The 20,302-nt window shown below is 44.7% G+C and overlaps 1 protein-coding gene across 12 annotated transcripts in view; it reads left to right on the top strand.

Moving 5' to 3' along the window:
* Positions 1-1,033: 1,033 nt before the first annotated feature.
* Positions 1,034-20,302, top strand: part of Med15 (mediator complex subunit 15) — a 79,665-nt gene continuing 60,396 nt past the window's right edge. For 11 of the 12 annotated variants that reach the window (XM_077796168.1, XM_077796165.1, XM_077796167.1 and 8 more), the window contains exon 1: positions 1,034-1,129. In XM_077796168.1, the coding sequence (XP_077652294.1) occupies positions 1,062-1,129 (68 nt within the window). In that variant the 5' untranslated portion in view covers positions 1,034-1,061. The remainder of the gene's footprint in view (positions 1,130-20,302) is intronic. The other variant, XM_077796166.1, reaches the window with a different exon arrangement.

Raw genomic sequence — 20,302 nt, 5'->3', positions numbered from 1 at the left:
GAAGTCACCTCACACCACCCCCAACCCCCCACCTATGAGCACAAGATAAGTCCATCAGTCCAATGTGGAGAAATTTTATCCTCATAAAATTATACTCAGAACCCCAGAATCCTCTCATTCGGCCTCCCACTCACTTTGTTTTGATGTGAGTCCTCCAGGGACCAACTGGGCTGAATGTGTTCTCTATAACAGGGACAAGAAGAAAGCTCAATATGAAGACTCTGAAAATTAACAAACGTAGTTTGTCACAAAATAAAGCCATGGTGGAATCTGAGATTACAGGTCCAATGGAAAGAAGCATCATGAGAGTCTCTGGTAACTCACTCCTCAGACACAGTTCTGGCAGTCACAGGAAGGCAGGGAACAGAACCTTTCACACAATTGGTGTTCACACCTATTTGATAAAGAAGCACCCTCTCTCTGGAGCAGTAACTAGGGAGGCTGAGACAGGAGGATCACAAGTTCGAGGCCAGTATGGACAACTTAGCAAGATCCTGTCTTGAAATTTTTTAAAGGGATTGGAAATGTAGCTCAGTGGTAAAGTACCCCTGGCTTCGATCCCCCAAAAAAGAAAAAAAGAAAGACCCTCTCCCAAGAATTGCTGAAGACATCTGACTGGCAGTTTGTCTGGCTATTCCTGAAGGATTCAGACCTCAAGGACTTGATGAGGCCAAAACACAGTAGGGTCATAGAAAATGTTAAAGGCCAGCCCCTCCAGCGGACAGCACTGGGAGTTCATGTAGCAACCACGCTCTCCAACTCCAGAGACTTACTGTATAGGCCACGAAAGACCGCCGCTCCGGGAGAGGGCGCGTGACTCCCTGATGCCAGGGTCTGGGAAAGTTAACAACAGGTAAGGAGAACTCCATTTCCCGTAGGCCCTCGCGCGTGACTCCATTTCCCACAATACATGTTCTACTTCCGGTGCGGCCAAGGTTCCGCGGACGTCTTCCGGGTTTGGGCCTGGCTCTACGGTAGAGGCAGCAGCGGCGGCGGCGGCGGCGGCGGAGGAGGAGGAGGAGGAGGGGTGGGACGCGGCTTGTGGGAACTGAGTTACCGGCATGGACGTATCGGGGCAGGAGACAGATTGGCGGAGCGCCGCCTTCCGGCAGAAGCTGGTTAGTCAAATGTGAGTAGGGGCCGGGGCCGAGGCGGGGGACTGGATGGCCGGACATTCCTTTCTCGCGCGGGGGGCGAGGCCGAGGCTGGACCCAGTTCTAGATCCCGGCCCGGGAACCTGCGGGGTCTCCAGGGCACCTAGAGATGAAAGGTACTCACGACTTTCGTGAGCCCAAGGGCGTGGCCCTCGGTGGTTACCTCCTCTGTTGGTGGGTAAGGCTGCTTGTTAGCTTTCCAGGTCTGAACTCTGCAAACCATCGAGCCTTGGTTTATGAGTCACCGTCCTGGGTTTTCTCATTCGTCACTTGTGTGCTTTGGGTGCGGACTTTCCCCCGCTTTGGTTCACACTGGATACGGAAAGGGAAAGAGGCAGCCCGTAGTGGTTTTACCAGGCGTTTCGAGGTTTCTCTTCCAGGAAAGCACTTCAGAATTTTTTTTCGGGGGGGGGGCGGTATATGTAATATACATGGGGAGGGCAAGAAAGTGAGGGTGTGTGTGTGTGTGAACTGTGGGCGGTAGGGACTGAGAAGCTAAGGATGACCCGTCAGAGTAGTAGGAACTTGGCCAAAGAGTGGCAGGAAGCGGCTGTCAGGAAGTGATCTTTGATTCTGGAGGAGGGGGTGAGAACTGGAGTTGGTGTCTCCTCCCAAAGGAACTCCAGTGCCTCACCACTGAGTACTTGTTTAATTTAGCAGTTTTTAACTGAGCTTACTGGAGAGTTGTGCTCACCACAGAATTGCCAGAAACACAACCACTGCCCTGGGAGATGGAACTGTCAGTAGAGGAACAGTTCCTTGCAGTGCTCCCTTAGGCTGTGGGTGCTGCAGGGGCTTCTTGCAAAGTCGCAGTTAGCTGACCAGGAGCACCCTTGTGGAGTAGGTGATGAACAAACTTGAGTCCTAGCAAGGCATGTAGGAGTGTGAAATACTACCATTCCAAGCAGAAGATTGGGGAAATGAGAGCACTTAATTGCATAAAGGACCTTGTTGGGGCTGAGAGTTCTAGGGTTGGGGAGTAAGGAGGTCCTGGAGATAATGGATGAGATGATCCAGTGCTGTCACGTTAATGATTGGGAGTGTTGTGCTAAGGAGTTTAGCCTGTATTTGATAAGTGGCCTACTTTGAGGTGGTGAAATGCAGGTCGTGTTGGGAAGATCCCCTGAGTCCTTGGAAATGAATCAAGGACAGAAGATAGGCATTTAGGCTGTTTGGGGAGTTTTATTAAGCTCTTGGGGGACACACACCTGTCCTTCATCCTGTTTTCCCCTCTGCTAGATTACTGCCTATCACATTTATCTGTAAAATCGTGGTGGGATTACTTAATTAGACAGGAGATTATAAAGGCCTGCTTAGGGTAGAAACTGAAAGAGGAAGACAGGATTCCAGAGAAAGGGAAGCTTGTGGACAATCCTGGATGACTAACTGGGGGTGGGATGAAACAGTGTGGAAGAAAGGAAGCTGGCTGAATGCTGGGAAACCTTAGTACTGTGGAAGAAGTGGGGACTGTAGTGATAGTGGCTTCTTGGTATCACCACAGCATAGCCTCTGGAGAGGTCTGCAGACGTTGCAGAATCATTGAACAGCATTTTATTGAAGCATTTGAGTTACTTCTAGGTGAAATCTCAAAGGATAACCCCCATCACCAGTCAGGAGACAGGGCTGGAGAAGTGTCAGAGGGCTGGGGGAACATTGAAAAGTTTCCTTTTGCTGTTGAGATCAACCAATGGATACTTCATAATTCAGTTTCCTTGTGCTTCCAGGAGATCTGAAGTTGTTCCTTTTCCATTTGTGAGGGGCACCTATTGGGGATTGAACCCTCAAGGGTTCCTTACCCCTGAGCTACATCCCCAGCCCTTTTTAATTTTTAATTGAGTTAAGGGTCTTATTAAGTTAACACCCTTATTAGTAAGGGTCTTGTTAAGTTGCTGAGGCTGGCCTTGAACTTGGTTTCCTCCTTGCAGCCTCCTGAGTTGCAGGGGTTATAGGCATGCATTACCACACCCTGCATTTTCTTTTTGCCAGATTGCCGCTTGTGTATTTTTACACTACTGCTACAAAAAAATTACACACATTTAGCATCTTGAAACAACACAGATTTATAATCTGGTTATTTCTGTAGGTCAGAAGTTTAGGTAAGCTTAACTGGGTCTCCTAATTAAGAGTCTTAGAAGACTAAAATCAAGATATTGTCAGTATACATTTCTTGCTGGAGGCTCTGGAATAGAATCTGCTTCCAAACCCATTCAGACTGCTGGCCAAATTCACTTCCTTGTGCTTGTAAGACTGAGATGTCCTCTTTCTTTCCTGGCTTTTTGCCAGGGGTCAGTTTTTGTTCCTAGAGGTTGTTCCTTTTCTGTGTGGCCCCTTCCAGCAATGGCCACTTCTGCCACATCTCTAATTTCAGCTAGAGAAAATTCTGTGCTTTTCATGGCTTAATTTAGAATTGGGTTCATTTGGGTACTCTCCTTCAAGTCTGTATCCTTTAAATACATCTTCACGGGGGAATTTTTTACATCTGCAGAGTCCCTTTTGCCATGTAATGTAGCATATTCACAGGTCCCAGAGATTAGGGCCTGCATCCTTTGGGAGAGAGAGTATTTTAGCACAGCTAGGTATGCAGTTTCAAAGGTGTCCTTCCTAATGTGATGTGGATGTTTTCATTTCTCAGGTTTGCTTATTTTTTTTTTTCTCTAGGTTTCACTTTCCTGGTGTCTTTATTCATTGTGTTCACAAGGTTGAAAAATAATTTGCATGAGGGTATTTTACACATTTTTAATTTTAACTTTCCCCCGGTGTTTATGCTGTTATTTAAAATCAGCTATTTTGGAATTTGTACTTTGAACCCAAGTGATTTATAGTGTATGAAGCAATAAAGCATAGATCTGAATGGTAAAGTGCTTGCGAAGCATATGCAAAGCCCCGGGTTCAGTCCCTAGCATCTCCAAAAAGAAAGCATAGTAAAGAACCAGGGAGGTTTCAATTGAGGGAGCTAACAAAGTATAGGCTAATCAGGCTCCCACTGAGAAGGAGGGATTTTGAGTTGAGACTGCTTAAGAGAGCTCTAATTAGACAGCCTGTGTGAGGAATCTTTTTAGTCTTAGTCCTCCTCTACTGTGTCTACCTATCTGAGCCTTTCCTGGACTGCAACCTTTCCCTTACTTTCTTTCCATCCAGTCCTTCCTTCCCCAATAGCACAGGTAAGGCTGATGTGCAGTCAAGGGGTTCATGCCACTGCCTATCAGTGACCTTTCCTTAGCATTACAATAAAACTTCAGCTGTCCTACTCTTCAAACCCCTTATCCTGGCCTAGTTTGTCTTCTCATCTTGTTCCAGACTCTTTGGTTCTTCCAATTCTTGAACATTCTAAGCTCGCTCTTGTGCTCGCTCTCCTTTTTTTTTTTTTTTTAAATGTGTGTGGTGGCAGTGACTGGGAATTGAAACCAGGGATACTGTGTCACAGAGCTGTATCTCCCAGCCTTTTATTTTGAGACAGGGTCTTGCTAAGTTTCACAGGCTAGCCTCGAACTTTTGGTCCTCCTACCTCAGCCTTGTGACTAGCTGGGATTAAAAGGTGTGCATCCTGCCCCTGGTCTCTTTTTATTTATTTATCTTTAAGGGCTGGGTATTGAACACAGTATTTTGTTCATGTTGTGCATACTAAGTACACACTCTCCTGCTGAGCTATACTCCCAGTACCTATTCATTTTTTAAACCTGTATTATCAAGAATGTAAGGTATTCATAGGTAAGATTTCTCCCCATTGATATCATGACCAGCAGCTTCTCTGTTTCGGTATCAAATACTCAGGATCCTTTCCTAAGTGGCCCCCCGTAAAGCCTAACATGGTTTACCCCTCAGATAGGTCTTATTTTATTTTATTTTATTGGTGCCAGGGATTGAATCCAGGGCCGTATGCATGCCAGGCAAGCTCTCTACCAACTGAGCTATATCCCCAGCCCCTCAGATAGGCCTTAATTGCTCTTTTAGTTTCCCAAGGGACTCTAGTGCTCTGCAATTTGGAAGAGTGCAGGAGGAAGTATTTCCCTGGGGGCTGCATGAGCCACTTCTCATAGGATAGTGGTGTTCTTTACCTGAAATAGCATATGTGATGAAGGTCTGGAATCCCCACTTTCTCCACTTCTTAGCCTAGTAATCTTGGGCACTACTTGATCTTTCTGGATTGTGTCCCTCATCTGTGAAAGGGTAGGAGTCCTACTCTGTCTTATAGTGGATAGTGGGATAGTGGGAAGGACAATGAAGAAATACCTCTGTGCAAGCCATAACAGAGGTTTGGGAACTCAGTGCTAAGCTCTCTGTTTCTTCCTGTGCTTTTGCAGAGGTAGGAGATTTTGTAGTCTTGGGTAGGGAAGGTGATACCTTGAGCCTAGTTAGGGGACTCAATGACACTTAAAGGAGCCTGTAGGGACAGCGTAGTTGGAAAACTGTTGTAGGTTCAGATTGGCTCTTCATTGACCACTCATTCTTCCTGAAGAGACCTCAGGAGAAATGACCTTTAGAGACCCCTGAACTGGCCTTTGTGGGATTGGGCCTTCTTGAGGGATTATTGGGTTAATACTAGTAGTGGGTCTTTGGTCTATAGGCTATAGTGACTAGTGCAGTGCCTAACTCAGAGTAGGTTCACAGAAAGTATGTAAGCAGTGAGTGAATGAAAGGACTTTATCAGTCATTTCCCCAGTTCTTTTAAATTTTCCTGGGCTGGGGCTGTGGCTCATTGGTAGAGCACTTGCCTAGCACGTGCGAGGCACTGGGTTCGATCCTCAGCACCACATAAAAATAAACAAATAAAATAAAGATTTGTGTCCAACTTCAACTAAAAAAAATATATATATATATTAAATTTTCCTGCCATTTTACTCTTGAGGCTTTTATTCCTCTCCATAGCAGATAGTTTTTGGGACTGAACAGAATGAAGAGGGGAGGAAACACAGTGAAGGGAGCTCTGTATTGGGGCTGGTGAAGTGCCAGGAAGGGTTCAGGAGAGCATGGGTAAGCCAAGGGCAAAGGTCAGCTACCTCTTCCAGTAAAGCATCAAGGGAAATAATGATCTGTAGGTTTTGCACCTAGGATATATGGAGAGTTTGGCCTGGTACACAAGCAGAAAGTCAAATACTCTTTAGTGAGAAGGAACAAAACAAGGATCAAAGAAAACAAGCAAAGGAACAGCAACTTTCAAGGGTCTGGGGGCAGGGGATGTTCAAAAGTATGGGGAGTATACCCTTAAACTTGGAGGTCCAGATCCTACTTGTGGGTCAGAAGCCAACAGGTTTTAGTGGGACTTTTTCCTGTGGCTATTCCCAGTTGGGCCTCCCAATATCCCTATGCCAGTCTGGCCTTTATTTTCCAGTGGGAAGGCCGCTGAGTCACTCTGCCTTCTTCATGGTCTTTGGTGGTTTAAGGGAGCATGCTGGCTTATAGCTGTTTGTGTACAACCCATTGCTAGATATCTTCTCTCAGAAGCCAGGAGCTTTGTTCCTCTGATTACCTCTATAGTGCCAGGGCCCTAATAGCACTGCTTCCAGTGGGCAATCAGGAAGTGATTGTTAAACTTCTAGACTAGTAGTGACATGATTGAAGGAAAGTAAACTCTCATTCCTGAGCCTTTCTGCTCAGGAGTTGGGGGCTTTCTCAGCAAAAGCACTAGCAGCTGAAATGCAGGGATGTGTTGTGCTAAGCCCTGTGGCATGAGTTGACATATGTGATTCATCATTTATAAGATAAGAAGCCACTGCTTCTTGTAATTGCTCTGAATGTTACAAATGAATGCTTATAGGACTATAGCAAGAAAAGAGAGGCAAATTACCTTTTAATCTTAGAAAGAGAGATTGTGACCATCTGAAGGACTGGTGGGAGGAACAGATTGAAATTAACCAGAGCCACATGTACTGGGTAACTCTGACAGAGGAGCCTATTGTGGGGTGGACTTCCTGTTTATAATTTTAGCAACTCTCCATGGGTTTTTGTACCCCAAAAAGTGGAAAAAGGGGCCTAGCCACATGTTTCAGGCAGCCCCTGAGCTCCTTTTGTAAATGACCCCACCTACCTACCATAACTGTGTGTCTTTAAATCCATTCCTGACCTAGTTCTTTGATCTATTACTACTGTTTGTGACTGTATGGCTGTGGCTAGGTGAAAATCCATGCTGGGCATTGTGAGATCAGGAGGTCCATAACCATATGATTATTTACCTGCCAGTGTCATGGTAGGGCCAGAGGGTACCTTCCCCCATTAAATTGTTCCTTTGGACAGTTATTATGGTTGTATATTAAGGAAAAATTGTAAAGAATTCTAATGAGTTTTTAAAAATTCAAGGTGAAAAATTAAAATCATAAAACCAAGTAGAATTGTCTATATACCCACCACTCAGCTTCTGACAGTTACCAACTCTTGTTTCTCCTATTTGCCCTCCTTCCAGTTGTTTTGATGCTTTGGATGTTTTAGTAGTTGTCTCTTGCCTGTAGGTTTGATTTTGAGTCTCCATTCCTCCTCCAGGGTCTGCACCTACCTGCTCCATCCCCACCCCTTGCTGCATCCTACCAGGCTGATGTGGTTCCTCAGATGAGCATATCTCTTGCCCCCGGCTGTTCTGCATCCAGTTTGTTCTCCTGCCTGAAAGACTTGTTCTTCTGAGGCTGAGCTGTGTAGTCCTCCTCCTAGGAGTCTGGTCCTTCCCCACACTCCACTCTCTGCTCTACTCAAATGCTAGGTGAAGAGATACTCATTTGCACTTGCATTGTTTGAAGGCTTGTCTTCCACTAGTCTGAACTCCTTAGGGCAGGTACAGGATGAATGTTTTTGGAATTAGTATCAATTCCTGTTACCATGAGTACGTAACACAGGATTTTTGGATCCATCCACGGCAGGTTTCCTGAGCATCAGCACGAGCCTTTTTGGGTGTTGGGGTAATGGGGAGCCCACCTCCTGAGTCATTCATCTAGAGATGGCAGTAACTTTGTATCAAGATGCAGGACCAACAAAATTAATTGGACACATATAAATTAGGATCTTTTTTTTTTTTTTGAAAACCCTTTAGTAGTGACCTTAAAGGTCCATTTCCTAAGGTATTTCCTCCTGGAATGTTACCTAGGAGTGTTCAAAGCTTGATGGTGATGAGAATGTAGTGATCATTGCTTCATCATCATCTGAGTGGGACATTTGAAACAAAGAGGGAGGGAGCTTGGTTAGCACTGTTGTAGCTGCAGATGATGGTTTCCGTGCTGCTGGTGGTAATGACATGGGAGCCCTCCATAATGTGTAAATATTAACAATAACCTATCACCAAGCAGGATGTGTGATATAAGCTGAGTTTTTTAAAATGAGCGTCATCAGCTGATGATGAGTGATTTTAATTTTCCTTGTAATTTTCAGTATGTATATGTGCAAAAGTATTTATTTTTGGGGTACCAGGGATTGAACTCAGGTGCACTTGACCCCTGAGCTGCATCCCCAGTCCTATATTGTATTTTATTTAGAGATAGGGTCTACTGAGTTGTTTGGTACCTCAGTTTTGCTGAGGCTGGCTTTGATCCTCTTGTCTCAGCCTCCTGAGCTGCTGGGCATTCAGGCATGTGCCACCACACCCATCCAAAAGTATTTTTGCCAAGAAAGAACATACGTTCCTTTTGTAATTGAAAATATGTTGACATGATGGACTCCATACTAGGGTGGCCACAATTAGCAATGTGATGTGGAAAGTCACTGTATGCTTTGCATTCAACCTAGGTAACCTCCCTCACCTAGGCTGTCAGTTTCAGACCAATTCTACTTTGTCTACCCCTGCAAAGGAGTTTGAGGCCCTTTCCCTTTCATTCATAAACTGTCCTTCCAACTAATCCTATCATGCTGGCTCAAGAATCCTGTATCACACTGTGCCTTCCTGGACCCCATTGTGGCCAGCTCACCTCATTTCCTGTGGAATCTTTCTTCCCTTGTCAAGTTTTAACCTTGGCCTCACCCCCTCTTGATGATCCCCAGTGGCTCACCTCACAGTGTTTCCTACTACCTCAGTTTACAGAGTTCTTATCGTGCCTTCTGACATGAAATTCACATATTTAAATTTTTTTGTGAATTTGTGCTATTTTTACATTTATTGCAGTGCTGGCTTCTCCTATAACCTACCAAGGTTGGGGCCATTAGTGCTACTTAAACTCTGATCACTTCTAATTTTGACCACCCCCCCTCTTTTTTTTTTTTGGTACTGGGATTGAACTCAGGTGCATTCAACCACTGAGCCACATCTTCAGCCCTATTTTGTATGTTATTTAGAGACGGGGTCTTACTGAGTTGCTTAGCACCTCGCTGTTGCTGAGGCTGCCTTTGAACTCGTGATCCTCCTGTCTCAGCCTCCTAAGAGGCTGGGTTTACAGGTGTGCATCACTGCCTGCGGCTTGATCTCTTTTTTCATTGAGATATTTATTATTTTTATTTTTGGACCCTGGGATGCTTTACAACTGAGCTATATCCCCAGCCCTTTTTATTTTCTATTTCTGGACAGGCTAAGTTGTCCAGGCTGGCCTCAAATTTGTAATCCTTCTGCCTCAGCCTCCCAAGCACTGAGATTGCAGATGTGCTCCACCTGATAGGTTTAGACATTGATTTAAAGACAGAGGAGAGTAAGGGCTTTTTCTAGGTGATTCTATTTAATAGATAAGCAAAATGAATACCTAATTCTGGAGAATAAAAGGAAATAAAATAAGAACCAAGTCTTGTTTAATCATCTCTAAACCACTGCTCCATCAGGGAGGTGCTTACCTCAACTTCCATAACGAATCTGTGTCTCAGATGTGGGACTGTTAATAAAGACCCTATATTGAATGAATTAAGTATCTTAAGGTGAAATAACTGTTATTTAGGGTAGTGAGTCTTTGGAAGAGATACCTAACCTTTTCTCTAAGCCCCACATCTCCATTTTGAAGAGTTGTAAGGATGGTAAAAACCTTGACTGTGCCTTTCCCCAGGTTTCTGCCTTATTCTCATTTATGCCATTTTCCTATGCTTCTGTGAATGCTATCTTGCTCCCTGGGACCTCCTTTGGTCCCTGCTTCCTGTTAGCCCTTGGCCTCACAAGCTTCTTTTCACTTGCTGCCTGAGAATGTGCCCTAGGGGGTAGGGGTGGGGCAAGTAGGGAGATGGAGTGTAGTGTGACTGGGCTGTAGGGCAGCTTTTGAGCTGTACCCCTTATATTTGGTCTGGGAGAAGGATTAGCAGGGCAACATGGGAGGGGCTTCTGGGCCAAGTGCTGGAAAACTAGAAAGACCTCCACCTCCAGGGCACTGCTTTTTGCAACCTGTTTCCCTTGCTTCTTCCTGTGTCAGCTGGGCTCTGGGGACGGGCTGGGCAGTGCTTGCTGGTTGAGAAATGACTTGTCCCTTCTTCCCTCCTGCCCTTCTGTTCCGCTTTTCTCTCTTTCCAGCTTCCTTTCAGTCCTCCTTATCAGAGATGACCTTTGAAAAAGGGATCTGCTTGCTGTGTGGGATGGATCCCCTCTTGTGAAGTAGAAAGAACTCAGGGTTTGCCTTCAGAAGCCCTGATGGGTCACCAGAAGCCCTTACATATTGACAGTTTGCTTTGATTCATACAAGAGAGAAGTCCTTGCCAAGTGCCCTGTGGTAGGAATTCAGGCAAAAGAGGCCATTCAGGTCCCAACTGAAGGATGGAGTAGAGTCCTGGGACCCATGGCTCAGCAGCTCTTCCTTATTTCAGGCAGTACTTATATTAAGGTATAACATACCTACTACAGTGAATGACATAAAGACTCCAATCCTGATGACATATCACATTTGTCCATGTTGCAAGCCACTGCCCAGATCTGCACTTTGGATAGGCCCTTGCATACAGCCAGGGCAAATCCCAACCCACTCCTCTGACTTTGTTAGCCAGGGAGACCTTTGACTTATTCTTTTTTTTTTTTTTTTTTTTAATATTTATTTTTTAGGGGCTGGGGGTGTGGCTCAAGCGGTGGCGCGCTCGCCTGGCATGCGTGCGACCCGGGTTCGATCCTCAGCACCACATACAAACAAAGATGTTGTGTTCGCCAATAACTAAAAAAATAAATAAATATTTAAAAATTCTCTCTCTCTCTCTCTCTTAAAAAAAAAAAAAAGACGTGTATCCATTAACTTTGCATTTACCAAATGTGTACCATGTGAACATACCTCCCTTAATATTAAAAAAATATATATATATTTATTTTTTAGTTGTAGGTGGACATAATATCTTTATTTTTATGTGGTGCTGAGGATCGAACCCAGCGCCTCACACATGGTAGGTGAGTGCTCTACCCCTGAGCCACAACCCCAGCCCTTTGACTTATTCTTAAACTTCCTGTCATCAGCATCACATCAGGTGATCTTGGGTCTGACCTCTTTCATGCAGCATCATATCTGTGAAATTCAGGAGGGTTTTGGGGGGGGGGTTCTTTTTTTTTTTCTTTCCCTTTTTTTGCGGGGGGGTACTAGGGATTGAACCCAGCGGTGCTGTATCACTGAGCTATATACCCAGCCCTTTTTATTTTGTGACAGGGGTCTTGCAAAGTTGCTGAGGGGCTTACGGATTTGCTGAGACTTGCCTTGAATTTTTGGTCCTCCTACTTCAGCGTCCTGAGTCTCTGGGATTACAGGCATGCACCACCATGCCTGACTTTATTCTTAATTTACATTGGAGTTAGTTCCAGTTGTTGGCTGCATGAAGACAGCACCAAGAATGGCACCAGTGTTTCTTCTGCTGGAAAACATGCACTTAATTCTCTGGGCTGTGCATGTTGGGGCAAGGGTGGGGTGGGAGGATAGGTCAGGAGTATGTGGCCTTTGGCATATTTACAGAACAGTTTTCCCAAGTGGTGGCAGTATACATTCTTATAGCAGTGTGGGAGAATTCTACTTGCTTGACATTTGTGCCCTCACACTTGTTGATTTTGAATACACACTCAATTTTGAGACCTCCTGGGTGCAAGTGACAATAGAATTGGAAAGGATGGTTTAGGGGAGAGAGTCTGTAAAGGAAGGGGTGGTAGGATTTGGTGTTTATGAGTATGCACATGTGTGGGTGTGCATGCATGCACAAGCTTGCAAGGGAGAGGGAGACACAGGAATGCACCCCTACAGGGAAGGAGGCCTGCTCCTTTACTGATTTTGAGAGGTGGTACAACGTGATGATGTTGGAAGTAGTGCTCACCCTTTTAAGAAGCAATGCACAGTGGGAGGTGCAGCATCCAAGCCTGAAAGAGCAGTCCTCTGAAGGAGCAAGTGGGGGTGGACTTTCCTGGAGGCTGGGTTGAAGCCCATCTGTCCAGCTGGAGTGGGCAGGGCAGAGGCCCCTGGAGGAAGGTTGCAGCAGGCAGAGCAGATGTGGAGAAGAATTGTGAAGTGAGAGGATGGGCACAGTGCAGTCTGGAAGAAGCTTCTCAGCAGTCACAGCAGCCTTGGCCCTGTTTGTCCCTCCTGTTTTGGTCAGTACATTCAGGACTTTGGGTGTAGTACTTTATTTCTTTCCAGATAACATTGTAGAGGATTGAAAAACAGGAAGGTGTTATCCATAATCTCTCCACCCAGACATGGCCATTACTGGCATATTGATGTATTTTCTTCAGCCCTATGTGTACATGTAACTTTATATAAGTATGTGTGTGTGTATGTGTGTGTGTGTGTATATATATATATATATATATATTTTTTTTTTTTTTTTTTTAAGTAGAACTAGGCTATTGAGTCCAGTTTTGACTGCTTGTGTCCTTTCCCTGAGTGGGCTGTGCCTGGTGTGTTCACAAGAGCTGTGGACCATGCATAGCCATCCCATGGGCTTACTACTTTGGGAGGGGGGAGTTACATCATGGACATTAAAAAAAATTTCTAGAAGTAGAGATAATAGAAAATTGGTTTCCCAAGTTCTTTGAGAGGTAGTAACATTTGGCTAGTGTTGTTTCACCCTCCCTGCCCTATCCTTTCCTAGACTTGTGGTCCTCTTACTTCAGCTTTCAATTTTAAGTTGCATCCCAGATACCATATGATTTCAGCTGTATGTGCTTGAGTGCAGATCTCTAAAAAATAGGGCTCCTGCCCCAAACCATAAAACTGTGTGGGGTAAGCATTTTTATACATCTTGGGTTGCAGAGCATATATATCTCTGCCATGTGGTTGTCTGATGGCAAGTTAGGTGTGCTGGAACTGGGGCAACATCAGGCTAGCACCAGGACAGGGATCACAAGACCTCTCTCTTGGTTCCTTTGAGGAACCAATAAATAGGATTAAATGTCAGAAGTCTTCTGACCCAGCTCGAATAAGAACATGCCATTCAAAAGGCATGTTCTTTCATTGATCTCATTCATCCAGAGTGCTTGGGAGAAGTACTTGGGAGGAGTTTGAAGGGGAAGTATTATAGTATTATAGTCTGTAATTGGTATGATTAGAAAATTTCTCTCTGCAAGACCAAAATTCCCATTTCTACACATAGAAGGTTATTTAAATTATGAAATACATATTTTAAAAAATTATTTGTATATATTTATATGCAGTGCTGAGAATCAAACCCAGGGCCTCAAACATGCTAGGCAAGCGCTCTACTGCTGAGCCACAATGCCATTCCTACACACACACACACACATTTATTTAGTTGTAGTTGGACACAATACCTTTATTTTTATGTGGTGCTGAGGATCGAATCTAGTTCCTCTCACATGCTAGGCGAGTGCTCTACTGCTGAGGCACAACCCCAGCCCCCCCACATATATTTTTATCTTGTGAAAAGCACTTGTGTTTCCTCACCCTCCACCCGCCACCCAGTTTTTTTTTTTTTTTAAGAGAGGGAATTTTAATATTTGTTAGTTTTCTGCGGACACAACATCTTTGTATGTGTGTATGTGGTGCTGAGGATCGAACCTGGGCCACACGCATGCCAGGCAAGCGAGCTACCACGTGAGCCACATCCCCAGCCACCCCCCGCCCCCTGTCCAGTTTTAAGGCATGAACCCAGACATGGCCATTGCTAAATTATGGAAGTTGGCCTTGAACTTGCAATTTTATCTTAGCCTCCTGAGTTGCTGGGATTATAGGCTTATACCACCATGCCCAGCAACACTTGTGTTTCTTCAAAAAGTCAAGGAATTGAATTGCAGATGTTTGCTAACAAAGGGGAGGATGAAGTTGTGGTCTGTTTTATATAGTTTGGCTGCCATACCCATCTACCTGTGTGGTCCAGAGGCTGTCTTTGCTTTGGTTACAGTTGGTGACCAAACAATTGGTGTTTCAACATTTCGACCCTCACAGGTGAAACCCCTGGGCATTGAGGTGGTAAATTGGCTATAGGATCAGGAGAAGGCTAAGGGTAGCACAGAATGCTTCTATATAGCTCTCTGGATATTCAGTAAAGGTCAGAAGACTGGATGAGAACCAAATAAAGGACAGAGAAGGAACTTTTCTATCAGGATGTGGTAAAGCATTGGAGCTGCAGCCAGAAGGCACCTCTCAAGTGTGTGGATGGTGCATTGGCCTTTATCCCTATGAACTCCTACTCTCTGATTGTGCAGCCACTTGAATAACTGATGGAGAAGAAGCTTTGTATTTCTGTTCTTTCAGTGTTGGTGGAAACAGGAAGGCTTAGAAAGGTGAATCACACTTTTTTTTTTTTTAAATCCTGGGGATTGAACCCAGGGGTGTTTTATTCCATCGCCAGTCCTGAAATAGGATCTCACTCAGTTATGTAGGGCCTTGCTAAGCTACTGAGGCTGGATTTCAATTTGTGATCCTCCTACCTCAGCCTCCTAAGCTTCCTAAGGATTATAGGCATGAGCTACCATGCCCTTTCTTAATAATAGCTATCATCCATTTATTATTTCTCTTAGCACACCTTTTTCCTCTTAAGAACAAAAAGGTATTATAGTTCACATTTGCTCTGGTCAAACAAATTCTGAAATTTGGGGACTCCAGCTTGAACTCCTGGGGTCCCTATCTCTGTGGCACACTTTTTTATGTACTTTGTCATTTAATTTTTACTTACTATAGATTTTGTCAAAGTAATATATGCATGTAAGTTGCAAAGTTCAAGACTTTTATAAGACACTTCAGTTGTTCCTTACTCAGTGAATCCTCCCCAGAGACAATGACCACCTTTGACTCTTGCTGTTTCTTCTGGCATATGCCCTTGATTTTCAGTAATATGCGTATGCTGCTACCTTGATATCACTTTTATGAATGTTATGAATTATCTGTTGTTGATTTGCACTGTATTCCCTATACACTGCTATTATCTCTGCTTCTCCTCCCTCATCCTCCCACTATTTTACTTTCTGGGTAAATCAGTAATGAATGTTCACATTTTATGCCTACACAAATGATACAGCTGAGCATAGTGGCATTCTGCAGTTGATCTTTTCCCACTTCCCCCAGGGGGAAAAGTGTATTTTAAAAACTGCCCAGTTTTAGCAGGGAGTGGTGGTGCACTCCTTGTAATTCCAGTGTCTTTGGGACTGAGGCAGGATGATTGCAAATTCAAGCCAACCTGGGCAATTTGGAGCCTGTTTTAAAATAAAATGTAAAGGACTGGGAGTGTAGCTTGCTGATAGAGTGGTTGCCTTGTCTGTGTGAGACCCCAAGTTCAAGCTTCAGTAACACACACACACACACACACACACACCTAATCTGTGAATGTCATGTTAGCATGCATCAATGAGGATTCTGTAAACTCTGAGAGTAGGAACCACCATGGTTTCAATCCCTAGTATTGCAAAAAAATATAATAGAAATAAACCTGCCCAGTTTTCTGTGTGCCTGTTGCTAATTCTTCTGATATCTTTCAGTTGCTTCTCAGCACAGTTCTCCCCAGGCTCTATATGATGAGCTCTATGTCAGTTACAGTTCTTTCCCAAAACCTCCTTTCTGGAGCCATTCAGGTAGTGGCCACAGGTATGATGAGGACAGTTCTCATTGGTCTTATCTCTCCATTTGCACAGCTCCAGCCTGTGGTTTATGTGTGTTTTGTTTCTTGTTTCCTATATTCTGTGTCTCATTCTTGGTGGTTCCCTTTCTTATTCTAGTTTCCTGGAAAAATGCTCATGGGAGTTAACTTTCCAGAGACCATGCCAGTTTGGGTGCATTTTGACTTCTCAAGATTTAATTGCCTTCTTTGTTTTCTTTCCTTTTTGGAGGTGCAGCTTCTCTGTGTTTCCCAGGCTGGCATCAAATTCTTAGGCTCAGGTGATCCTCAGCCTCCCAAGTAGCTGCCGTTAGAAGCATGCACCACTAGTACACCCAGTATGCTGGAGAATTTAGATGCGTGTTCCACTGCTATGCCAGCTGAGTTCTTCACCTTAAGGGTCTGTGGTGCTGAGCCTCAGGATGATCTACCATGTTCCCCAAACTTAAGTGCTGCCCTTTGGGGGAAGTTCCTCTGAGACATTTTAGGGGAATCTAATTCTTTTCACTTTTTAGGCTGACTCTAATGTGTGAATGTTGGCTCTTTGGGCTGCCTTCTCCTTTTCTTTTATCCATTTCTTTGTCTGAGCTCTGCTCTCTTGCTAATTTCCTCCAAATTATCTCTAACTTTTCCCTTTTTATAGGATTCTTTCTTTTTTAGTGAATGCAGCACAATCTTATCTCTATTCTACATTTTATTTTTTCTGCTGAGTTTTTTTTTAATATTTATTTTTAGTAATTGAGAGAAATTTATTTTTTATTTATTTATAAGTGGTGCTGAGAATTGAACCCAGTGCCTCACATGCCACATGCCAGGCAAATGCGCTACTGCTGAGCCACAGCCTCAGCCCCTCTGCTGAGTTTCTTTTACCTCCTATTTACTCTCTTCTTCTGGTGTTTTTATCTGCGTGTTAGGGCATCCACTAGCTCCTGGTTGACATTGCACTCTTAAGAGGTGTACTCCAAGGCTGAGGCCAAGTGGTCTCTCAGCAGGTAAAGCTTGTTAACTGAAGTTTTGCTAGAGGCTCATCTGGGTACAGGTTATATCTGAGTCCTTCCTCCAGGGCATGGTCTTCCAGACACAGGGAAAGGGCTGGTTGGAAGGCAGATCTCTGTTGTTAGTGTGGATTAGGTCACTGAGTCAGCCCTCTCTGTATCCTAACTGCCTTCTCAACTGGGTAGACTGATCTCCCTCTCCAGTTTATGCTTTTCCAGAGAGTAAACTTCCAGTGGTCTCCTGATGGATTGGTTACACATGGTGTGAAGTGGGAAGGGAGTTCAGGAATAGCACATAAGGAAATTGGATTGCCAGAGCCACTGTCTCAAATGCCAGGGCTGGACTTGAGCAACTGAAAACCCTGAATATTAGAGAAACCTTTCCCTTATTTCTCCTATTGATCAGTGGTATAAAGGTGGTAGACATCTTTTTTACTATGGCAAATCTTTTTTCCTTTATGGGGTCTATTTCTGGTGACATGGCTAGGAAAACCTTAATCATCCTGATATTATATAACTTCCTCTGTTGTCTTCTAGAATACCTTATGATTTGAGGTTTTAAATACATGGGGTGAAGGATCCCATGTGCAAGAGCCAGGCTTCTGTTTTGTGTGAGGAAACAGACTGTCTTCATATACAGGTGGCAATTTACCAGCTGGCCACTTTAATGGGGTGAGGTGGGACTGGCAGAAATTCCTCCTGTACCACCAGAGGTCATTGACTCACGAGTGTTGTAGTTCTTAGAATTAGAAGAAACCCACAGAGGTTTCCTTTGGGAAGAACATAACATCTTTCACACAAATGGATGGGAGAAAACCTCTTGTTCTAAGGTCAGGCAGGTAAGTCAGTGATCCAGGAAAAATAGAATCTTCTTGTGTTATGTACTCGCAGGAGACCAGACCAGTAGACGCTCTTGAGAATTCATGCTTCCCTTCAGTAGTGGGGAAGAAGGTCAACCAGGGAAAGGGACCCAGCAGTGCCAGGGGCAGTAGTGGAGAAAGTAGGATCGAAGAGGCCTCATGAGACGTGAAAGAGCCCTTCATTGGGAACTGGGACCCTTGGAGCGGAGTTTGAAAGAAAAAATCAAGATTCAGGGAGCAGGGGCAAGGGGAAGCCAGCTATCATTGTACCTGTGGGAACGCCCTTCCCTCCAGTTGCTGTGGAGCTGGCATTGTGATTTTATGTGCCAGGTGACTCAGAGTACCAGTAGGGGAGCAGCCCTGCTCAAGGGAGCCACAGGTACTTGTTAGTTCCTCACCATCTGGAAAGGAGCAACACCAAATCACTGTGCAGTGGCTCTGTTTTGGAATGTTGTCTTACTATACCATCTAGCAGGTTGTTTTCTGACTTCTTTCTTTCTTTTTTTTTTCTTTTTTTTCTTAGTTGAAGATGGACACAATGCCTTTTTTACTTATTTTTATGCGGTGCTGAGGATTGAACCCAGTGACTTACCCATGTGAGGCAAGCACTCTACCACTGAGCTACTCTCCCAGCCCTTTGACTTCTTTAACATAAACTTAGTGTTTCCTGTGTGTCCAAGTACCTTAGAAATTAACTGCTATCATCCTGAGAGCAGCCTTTGCAGGGAAGACACAGTAACACTGTGACTTGGGTTTGGGGATAGACTGGCAGCCAGCCCAGAGCAGGGCCTGCTTACCATAGGCCTCACTGGCATTAGCACACCTTGAGTTTTATGTCCATATGTATTCTCCCAAGGCATACAGTTTGACTTGGTTTTCTGGTTTTTGTTTTCTTTATCATACAGTGATTTAGATAACAAGAACTAAGTCAGGATTCTCATTGATAAATTGGGTTTTCAAATTTAGATACAGGGAACAACAGGCCCATGCTGGACAGAAGCTGTGCCAGCTGGGCCTCACACTGTGGTCTCTGTGTGCACCATTCTTCTGTCTTCAGCTCTTCAGAGGTCTCTAGAGATGCCATATTTGGATGCATGGAGTAATTCAATACCCAGAGCTAGGCAGTGGCCAGACTAGATTTAAAGTCCATGCCCTTCCTACTCTGCCTACTTCCTTCCAGGCCCAGCTGCCCTGTGCCTCCACCCACCCCAGTACATGCCATTCCCCAATCACCCTGACCTTCACTACTTGGATGTGCTTGTTTGGGTTTTGATTCCCCCAGTGCCTGCCCTGTTGTATTTTACTTTTACATATCATATCCCATGAATGTGTATGGCCTGTTATCCAACCCTGAGGTGGATGCCCTTGTTTCTGCCCCTAGGGTGTTGATAGTATAGTGGGACCAACAGACAGGAACCAGTGATTCCTACAGGATGTTTCACAGATGACTACAGGGTTTCTGTGAGGCAGAGAGCAGGGGCGGCAGGTGGGAGGTCCCAACAAGGCTGGTACAATGTTCAAGCAGTGTGCATAGCAGCCAGTCACTGTTCCCAGGGCCCTGGGGAGCACTGATAAGGAACAAAGTAGGAGGTCTTCAAGGCAGGCAGGGACATAGTGTGGCTCCTTTCTACACTTATTGGTAGTTGTGTGACTTGAGTGGAGTAGGTCGAGGTTGTTGGTGGAAACTAGAGACCAAGACCCATTGAGGAATTGCCACTTTCGTGATGGGAGATAGGGCAAGTTTGAACTTTAAGGGGTTGGAAGTGGCATTGAGGAAGTGAAGGGAGTTCTCATGTATCTGGCATGTGCACTTGGTGCAGAGAGATGAGGATGTCAAGAGGTTTTCTTCATGTGAAACTGCTAGCTAATCAGGTAGGGTCAGGCAGTGTTTTTAAGACCTAGTATGTTCCAGGCAGGTCTGGCCAGTAAGGACATCCTCAAACTCCCTAGTAGGTGGAGTTGCAGTCCTATAATGATGGGTTTGTCCTCTGAGGCTCTGGTCAAAATCAGATACTAGCTGAACCTTGACCAAGAGGAAGCTAGTCCTTGGCTCAAGGGCGAGCTTGTATAGCTTGGGTTATAGAAAGGGCCATGTGCTCTTGAGCTAGTGTCTATGCATATGTCCATTTTAAGAGGGCTGGCTGGTTGCAGTCAGGGAATGACTCTAGACCCCTGTGTTACCTGGTTCTAACACCATCCTTGCAGCCTCCAGTTCTTTGATGGTCACCTAATATTCTATGAACACATAGTCAATTTTGGATAGGATGTGGTAGGACAGCCACTTAGGGTCTAGCCTTGTGGGCTGACATCAATTTGCTCCTTGACCTCCCCTGGCCTGAAAACCCTTGTCGGGCACTGACCTCCAGCCTTTATTGTGTAGGGAAAAAGCTTACTGTTATACTCTGCT

This window comes from Urocitellus parryii, chromosome 3, assembly GCF_045843805.1.
Source record: "Urocitellus parryii isolate mUroPar1 chromosome 3, mUroPar1.hap1, whole genome shotgun sequence".
Classification (NCBI taxonomy): Eukaryota; Metazoa; Chordata; class Mammalia; order Rodentia; family Sciuridae; genus Urocitellus; species Urocitellus parryii.
The sequence above is the reverse complement of the archived record's forward strand: the minus strand, read 5'-3'. Positions and strand labels throughout refer to the sequence as shown.